The sequence below is a fragment of the Melanerpes formicivorus genome, unplaced genomic scaffold (assembly GCF_026170545.1).
Source record: "Melanerpes formicivorus ecotype bairdi unplaced genomic scaffold, bMelFor1.0.p_v2 SCAF_4, whole genome shotgun sequence".
Lineage (NCBI taxonomy): Eukaryota > Metazoa > Chordata > Aves > Piciformes > Picidae > Melanerpes > Melanerpes formicivorus.
The window spans coordinates 11,674,882-11,683,661 of NW_027142356.1; the positions used below are offsets into that span (position 1 = coordinate 11,674,882).

The 8,780-nt window shown below is 40.3% G+C and overlaps 1 protein-coding gene across 3 annotated transcripts in view; it reads right to left on the bottom strand.

The window, feature by feature from the left end:
- Positions 1–8,639, bottom strand: part of CFAP96 (cilia and flagella associated protein 96) — an 88,563-nt gene extending 79,924 nt beyond the window's left edge. For 2 of the 3 annotated variants that reach the window (XM_068136946.1, XM_068136947.1), the window contains exons 1-6: positions 8,547–8,615; positions 6,247–6,434; positions 4,859–5,078; positions 3,689–3,826; positions 3,525–3,600; positions 1,953–2,132 (exon numbers count right to left, since the gene is read on the bottom strand). In XM_068136946.1, coding sequence (XP_067993047.1) covers positions 1,953–2,132; positions 3,525–3,600; positions 3,689–3,826; positions 4,859–5,078; positions 6,247–6,343 — 711 coding nt within the window. In that variant the 5' untranslated portion in view covers positions 6,344–6,434; positions 8,547–8,615. Of the gene's footprint in view, positions 1–1,952; positions 2,133–3,524; positions 3,601–3,688; positions 3,827–4,858; positions 5,079–6,246; positions 6,435–8,546 lie in introns of all 3 variants that reach the window. The other variant, XM_068136948.1, reaches the window with a different exon arrangement.
- Positions 8,640–8,780: the final 141 nt, after the last annotated feature.

An 8,780-nucleotide genomic window follows, 5' to 3' on the forward strand; every position in this document is an offset into this window, starting at 1 on the left:
TGAATTTGGAGGAAAGGATCTTAGAAGTATGACAGAAGTAAGAACAACAACTGATTAAAATGAGCTATGTTGTGGAAAAAAAGGGGAATTCCCATATCACTATGAGTTTTATCTCCATGCCCAGCACTGGTGTATGGATTGCTGTGTTCAAAAGGGCTTAAGCATTATTTTCAGCATATTTTCTGATTGTCCTGTTTCACTGGGACAGAATCATACCCAGCCCCTAGCTGGTCTACAGGCCATGAGCAGCTTTAAATAAGCTAGGGTTGCTGACCCAACATGGTTCACAGGGGTATCCCACACCTTAAAAGTCACACTCAGAATAAAGGGGGGTGTTTGATAAGGACCAGGGCTTCTCCTGGTCTTCCTTCTTTTCCTTGTTCTCCCTGTCCCTTGAGAGGCTAACTTGTCATTCTGCTCCTGTGACTGTTTTACTGTTTATTGTGACCACTGTGCATTCACTGGCTAGCACTGACAAATGGCTTTGAATGCAGCACTGGGTTTTTCTGAAACATCATATCCATGAGTACCAAAAGAGTGGCTAATTTTAGTTAAAAAGGACAGAGACATGACATTCTTTGCAATGCCCTAGTAAAGCTAAGCCCCACAGTCTGCTGAGGTCGCATTCCTGAAAAGCACAGCAGCAAATAATTCAGTCAACAATAAAGCAATTATCCCATAAGAATCTAAACAGCAGAGAGGGAAGGTGTGCAGTAGCTTGGAAAGTACACATCAATTAAATATACGAGCAGAGCATGTATGGTGTGAAGGATGGGGAGCCTAGAGCAGGATCACCAGCACTGTCAGCTAGATGAGGTGCTAATGTTGAATAGATTTCCATTCTGAAATATCTTGGCTGCCTTATCTATGAATCCAAACACCCCATACAATTTTTGCTGTCTCCTTATAGTTATACTTTCCTGGCTATCATTATCTTCCTCAGATGAATCAACATCAGTGAAGTAATTCAAGGGTAAAGGACACCAAGAGGAAATAGTGGTTAGCAGAGCGCAGTACTAAATAGCTGACAATGGCACTCAAAAAGGGAGAACTGAAAACTAACACAAGGGGTGTTACTGTATTAGGTATCTAGAGTCATTTAAGAGAGATATTTATGCATCTTAAAGTCCATTTCAAAGTGGAATTAAGGTTTAACCTAAGGTGAATAGCATAAATGTAGTATCTCATCTCAAAAAAATCAATCAAAATGAATCACTTTGTGGAACAGAACATCCATTTTAAGAAATGATGACAGGAAGCAACTGGAACTAATGAATTATGTTCCTAGATATCCTTCAAACTAACTCCAGGTTTTATTTCTTATCCCCTCTTAAATCTTCCACATATATTTATTCTCATCCTTTTCCTCCTTTTCTCCCAAGTGCTGATAAACTGCAAATTCTAACACACATTCCAAATTTTTGCCTGCAACTCCTGAGTTTATTCTGCAGCTTTTCCTTCAGCAGAAGGACTAACCTAAGTTCTGCTCCTTCCAGCTCTCCTTTCCCATGAGGATTCTAGAAATTGTAATTCAGATGTTTTTCTATGTAGGCTAGTAGACTCAAAAATCATATGAGTAACTGACTTATATAGGCAAAATAGGAGAGCATTTCATTTTGCTACAGTCACCTTTGTCTTACTGTCATTTATTGGATAACCTCCTGCTTTGTGTCGTTTGGTAGCGTTTTACGGTCAACTGTACATTAACTGCACCATGCAGATTTTAAAGAGAAACACTTTTTTAGGTTACTTGAAATTGGCTAGCAGTTGCTGGGTCAAACAAGACTTCATGGCTTTGTAAACTGAGAACAAAGTAAAAGGAATAAAAGAAAAATAAGAAATTAATAGCAAATCCCCCAAATTTATTTCTACCTTACATACTGTAAGCAAAGCTTTTACAGGAAATATATGAATATTTATCTTCTGTCTCTGTAGCTATAAGGCAAGCTAACCTTTTTAGCAGGAGAACTTGGTATGAAAGGTGGTGCACTTGGCTTCTTTGGAGGTGATTTCTTCACAGGTGGCAAAGGTTTATCACTAAAATAGGGATTGCTGTCAAAATACTCCTGGGGATACAGATTTAACCTGAAAGGCCCTCCTTTAAGCAACCGCTTATGTTCCTCTTGTGCTTTCTGTAAAACAAATCAGGTTGGACTTGATGATCTTTGAAGTCTCTTCCAACCTTGGTGATACTGTAGTCCTTTGAGAGAAACAATCTTGGGGATTTTTATGGCACATTATTCCACAAGAAAAACGTAAAACATTTAAGTTCAGCCTTGGATAATGTTCACACTAACTTTCTTTGCTCTTGTTTGATGTTCAAAGTATTTTTATATATCCACCATGTATAATGGAACATAGATTCACTGACCAGGAAGCACAACATTCAGTACGAAAGCATGGCAGGAAAATGTGAGGGAAAGCACTGTGCATTTGTGTCTGACAGTATTGCACACCTCTGTCTTGGGCATATATGCATGCTTGAAAATTCTGACTGCAGGCATTGCACTTGTCAGCTCTGCCCACTATGTTTCCCAGGTTCTGAGGACCTTACTAAACTGAGCTTCACTAGTAATTGGTTCTTTGTATCATGCCAGTTGTTGATTATTCTTCCCAGGTTCCATTTTAAAATAAAGTAAGTTAAAAACATTATGAACAGATTAAAAGACAACCATAAAAATGTACCATCAGTAATATAGTATCACCTGGTAATGCATGCTAATGTTTCAGATCAAATTCCTTTCTTTCTATCCAGTGGAAATATCCCCACCTCCCTCTTTTCTCTCTTCTCATTTTCTGCACTGGATGTTTAGTTTTGACTGAACTTGTCTCAAATGCAGGTAGCTGAACTGTTTTTTTCTAATCTTTATCTTACCCTAGACCAAAAAAATGTCCTCCTATTGCCCTCCTGCTGTGATAGGTTGGACTTGATGATCTCAGAGGTCTTTTCCAACCTGGTTAATTCTGTATTCTGCATTTTTTACTACATATGATTAAAATATACAGGATAACTAAAATCAGTGCAAGCAAATTTACAAGCTTTCTCAGATGGTTTAGTAGTCATGAGGTCTTGGGTGACAGGTTGGACTTGATCTTTGAGGTCTTTTCCAACCTTATTGATTCTATGATTTACAAACTTACATTAAAAATCCCATTATCATGTAGGATAAAGAGGTCCCATTTTTCTGACAAAAACATACAATTATTATTGTTCTTACTCTTGACATTGTTTGGTCATTATTGCATTGTAGCTTAAGGTCTCCAAATAACAACTTAAGGTCAAATCCTGAATGGCATAACTTGCCTGGGATACTGCCAGATGTCTCAAAGGAAAAAATAATAAATGAACAGTACTTTCTTTTTTTATATATGCAGGATGCTCATTAATGTGTTTTCCTTCCCCCACTTTGTAAATAAATGTTCAAGATTTCAAGATAAAGGAGATACTACAGGGCACAAAAAGCTCATGTAAAGTGTAATAAATACTCACAACAGTAATACATAATAAAGACAAATGTTTTTACCCTTGCTTTTATTCTTTCTGCTTCATAGTCATCAGGTTCATGTGGATATTGTTCACCTATGGTAAGGTTTGCATAACTGTAAACATATAATTAATTAGTTAGGTGTCCAAAACTCAAGAAACATTTAATAAAATACTCTGCAAGAAGCAATATTGTGAAGTTACCCAAATCCACTTCCTTTCTTTCCTGGATTAGTATAAAAGTTCTTTCCAGGAGGAATGTATCTTTCTCTGGATTTCAGCTGTGGACTGAAGTATGTGTACGAACCTCCTATGGTTCCATAATAGCTGCCAAGCCCACATCTAAAAATAGCAAATGAACACATTAATTAGTGTTTTGCAAATATTTCGAGCTTTCTATACCTAGTGTGCTAAAATGACAGTAAGTAGAAAATCTAAACAATACATGCATCTCAAGAGTTAAATATAAAACCAGATCTGACCCACTGTCCATGGATCTGCTATTACAACAATGTTGTGCACAGTGTTATGAAGAATTTTCTGTTGGTATGATAATGGATGGCAGGAAATGTGCTGGGTTTGTTTTTTTCTGGGAGAAGTTACGACTAGTTAAGCGTCTGTCTTGTCACAGAACAAAAGCAAGAGGAGACACAGCACACTTAGGAGCAATACCTCTGCTTACAAAGCTGCAGGAAATCACCAAGACTGTTTGTTTTTTGTTTAATGACCAACTTGAAAATCAGTACTTGCTGACAAGTGTATGACATGCTCCCAAAATACATGATCATACATTCAGCTACTAAAGAAGAGAAGGGCTGAGACAAACTAATCAAATTGCTGAATGGCAGTTTGGTCCACAAAGATGCAGTTATAGTGGTCCAAAATCCCCCAACCAAGCTACTATATGAGATCTGTCAACTATTCCAGACAGTTGAGGGAATCTGCTTTGCCTTTACTGTCTGCAGTTCTTGTGGGGAGAAAGTAAACTGTCTCATGGAGTTCCTTCTTAAAAGGGTCATTAATTAATATTGACAGGAATAGGATGCCAAGACTTGTCATCTTTGCACAGAATGCTCACCTGGCTGTTTCTTACCCTCTCTTTATTTAGAGGCTTCATAGACTCATATATAGTCATGTACTCATATATAGAAAAAAATGGGCAGACTGATGCTGAATAGACAAGGGTAAGAAAAATGTTTACAGAGAAAGAAACCAGTAGATAAGGGCAAGCATTCCCTGTGCTGCTGCTCAAAATTCTTTGCTCAGTACCAAACACTGCATACACTCATTGCAGATTTTATAAGAAGTGATCTGTGAAAATGATCTTCAGTGTACGGGAAAAAGGTCAATTTAAAATAGTCTCACAACACTTACGGGAGTTTGTCTCCATTGCTGGGAAGGAAAGCTTTGCCCACATTTTTCTTTGATTCTGCCAGTCTATAGCATCTCCTTAGCTGAACAGGGTTTGAGTAGGCTTCACCCTCAAAAATCCTCACAAACTGAGGCTCAAAATAGCCTGCCTGCAGAGCTGACAATGTTTTGGTCCCCTCAGATAACATCTGTCTGTTCTTGCTTGCAGCTTCATTAAAAGGGCCTTTAAAAAAGCAAGGACCGTCAATAACTGTTTGATGTTAGTGCTTCTCTTAGCCTACACAAAAAACTATGGTCTAGATCTGGGTAGGTCAAAGAATGTATTACAGAGCATTTAGCTTGTCAATCATGCATAGAAATGTTTTTGTCTCAAAGAAGATACCATGAAAAGCCATTCACAGCACCTAGTTTTAATTTTCTAACCTCTGTACTTGCTTTGCAAGCAGTGGAGGGAGACTAGTAACTCTAGACCATGATTTAGAGCTAGAGGTGATGTCTATTTATGTACTACAAGTAGTATTTCAGGGGAGCATCTCCCTCCCAGTGATTACAGACCAGGTAGAATAACTTAAGTGCCTCCAGCTGGGTTTTGAATCCCCAGCAGTTCACTGTAGTAGGAGTGTATCCACCTGGAGTTCTGGTGAATGCCTTCATCACTGACACAACCACACAGCAGAAATGTCTGTATTGAGAAGCCAGCTTTACTTTCACAGTACCACAGTATAACCAAGGTTGGAAAAGACCTCAAAGATCATCGAGTCCAACCTGTCACCACGGACCTCATGACTAGACCATGGCACCAAGTGCCACGTCCAATCCCCTCTTGAACACCTCCAGGGAGTTGTTTGCATCATCACTTCAAAACAGCTACTAAGGATTAACCTCCGTAACCTTACTAATCACAACAAATACATTTTTCAATGAGTATTACCGTTAAACAACAAGAAAAGGAGATGATGAGGAACCTTGTACACATTGAGTCAGACCAGAACAGAAAAAAAACCTGCAACATTAATTTTAAAATTATGACAATGTAATTGTCAATAATAGAAAACCTGTTGACAAGGCAAAGAAAACCCACTATTTTTTGTTTAAAACAAGAAAATACTGGTAACTTGCAGGTAATTAGCACTAAAAATAAATATACACATGAAAAGATACTATTAGTCTATTATGCATATGGATGTTTCAGCTTTATTAAATCTTTCCTTTCTTCAATATATTCAATATATCAAGCCTTTCTCTTAATAATACAGACCTGAGCAAAGAATATGCATGAAAAGCAGTTCCCTCTAACCAAAATAAAATAATGCAATAGGAAATAGTGATTCTGAAAGCAGATGGGTACTAGAGATGGTCTCTATCCCTAAACAATGATTAAATGTACTTACGCATATATAGTGACTTGTATTTATCTCCAATGGTGACATAACCCATTTCACTGAAGAGGCCAATCCTCTCCATGTCACTTTTCCCTTCCACAGGCATGGCTGGATCTGTGTGACAGTGAGCTGTACTGACAGTGTTGAATTATCCTTGTTTATCTGTTCTACTGCTAAAGTCTGTTAGCAGTTTACACCTATAAACAAAAAGTAAAATGCACAAGGGTTTACAATATTAGCAATAAATGTCATCCCAAGAAAGTAATCCACAGTGTGATTGACAGCTTCGATGCTTGGAGGACAAATGGGCTGTGTGGGATTAGGACACCATTGTATCTCCTCTGTTAAATTTCAAGCATGAGCAGAGAGAGAAAATCACAGAGTCAGTGTATGTTAGGCATTGGAAGGGACCTCCAGAGATCAGAGTCCAAGACCCCTGCCAAAGCAGAATCACCTAGGGCAGGCCGCACAGGAACGCATCCAGGTGGGATTTTGAAAGTCTCCAGAGAAGGAGACTCCACAGCCTCTCTGGGCAGTCTGTCCAGTGCTCTGTCACCCTCACCGTGAAGAAGTGTCTCCTCATGTTGAGGTGGAATCACCTGTGTTCTCACTTGTACTCATTGTTCTTTGTCCTATCCCTAAGCACCAATGAAAGGAGACTGGCACCTTCATCTTGACACCCATCCCTCAGACATTTATAGGTCTGATCAAATCCCCTCTCAGCTGCCTCTTCTTGAGACTAAACAGCCCCAGGTCTCTCAGTCTTATTAGGGAAGATGTTCCAGTCTGGCAATCATCCTCGTAGCTCTCTGTTGGACTCTCTCCAGCAGATCCCTGTCTCTCAAAAGCATTTGTAATATGAGTGGTCTAACTTGTAACTGAATTTACATAGTCTGGGTCACAATTTATAATTATAGAATTGTTTCGGTTGGAAAAGACCTTTAAGATTGAGTCAGGTACCTTCAGATTACTAAAACAAGAGGGTTTTGGCAGTAATAAAACATGCCAAGCATCCTCCTTCATCCTGTGGATTACCTCTAGCAATGGTTTTCAGTCACTTTCTAATAGTGGTATAGAAGGTCAGTTATAATTGAAACTGGCGTGAAACATAAATGTGGAATTTTGGAAGCCCTCTAACTAATCCATGACTTGGTCACGGTAATTATCTCCAATTTCTTCATGTTTTTATTGCAAATGATTTACAGCAAACATTAGTTTTCCCTCTCATCACCCTCATTGGAGCCTGACAGAACTAAAGAAAAGGCCTACTCAACAACTGTAAGGAACTCAAGGGCTTGGGCTTGAATAGTGGGCAGGCTTAGCACTAGGATCACCAGGGATCTGACTCTCAAAGCAAAAACTAGAGATGAGAATATCAGAATCACAGAATGTTAGGGGTTGGAAGGCACCATGAAAGATCATTTAGTCCAACCCTCTTGTGAGAGCAGGATCACCTAGAATAGGTCACACAAGAACATGCCCAGGCAAGATATGAAGGTCTCCAGAGGAGACTCCACAACCTCTCTGGGCAGCCTGTTCCAGTGCTCTGTCACCCTCACAGTGAAGATTGTTTTCCTTATATTCACAGGGAACCTCCTATGCTCCAGCTTGCACCTACTGCCCTTTGTCCTACCATTGGGCATCACTGAGAAGAGCTTGGCTCCCTCCTCCTGACACCCACCCTTCACGTATTTATAAACAGTAATGAGGTCAACCCTCAGTCTGCTCTTCCCCAAGCTGAAAAGACCCAGCTCTGTCAGCCCTTCCTCATAAGGAAGGTGTTCCAGTACCTTAATCATCTTTGTGGCTCTGTGGGGAATCGTAATCACTAGGGGAAGAACTGCCTTGAGGCACAAGATAACAATATATGGTTAAGTTCATCAGGAGTGGAAATTAATGTAGAAGATATTGGTTAATACGTTAGGAAAGCTGTCTCAAAGTCATGAAAGAGACGATTAAAAACAAACACAGAAGCAAACACCAATATGCAACCAAACAGATGAAGTTCATGCAGCCTGAAACACAGCAGGGAAGTTAAGACATTAGGGTGGAACACAGATTGAACACAGATTGAAAGAGAAAGCAGATCAAATTCCCTGTTGGTATTAACCACTGGGGCAAAGACAAGAAAATCACTCAAACAGCAGAAAGCTCTTGAGGGACTCATAGCACATATTAGCTGTATCTGGCACGTAGGTACAGCTATAGCTGGTTGCCCAATCTGAAGAAAGCTCAACAACAGAGCGCGCTGGCCCATCGGCAAGTGAGGCAGCAGCGGAGGAAAGGACGGTGAATCAAGCGGCACCTACTTCCCGCCGTCGGTACCTCACCCGCATGAGGCCGCCGCCGACAGCGAGAGACAAAACCGTGGCCCCGATGGCCCGAGGCTGTCGCCGCCAGCCCTCTGTTAGTGCCAGTTGCCAGGAAACGGGAAGGTCCAAGGGGCAGAATGGGGAGCCCCTATGCCTCCCCCCGCTCCCTGCGTTGGTACGGCCCGATACGCTGACGGTTGCGCAGCGCCGCAGTGCGGCGGTATGGGCTGG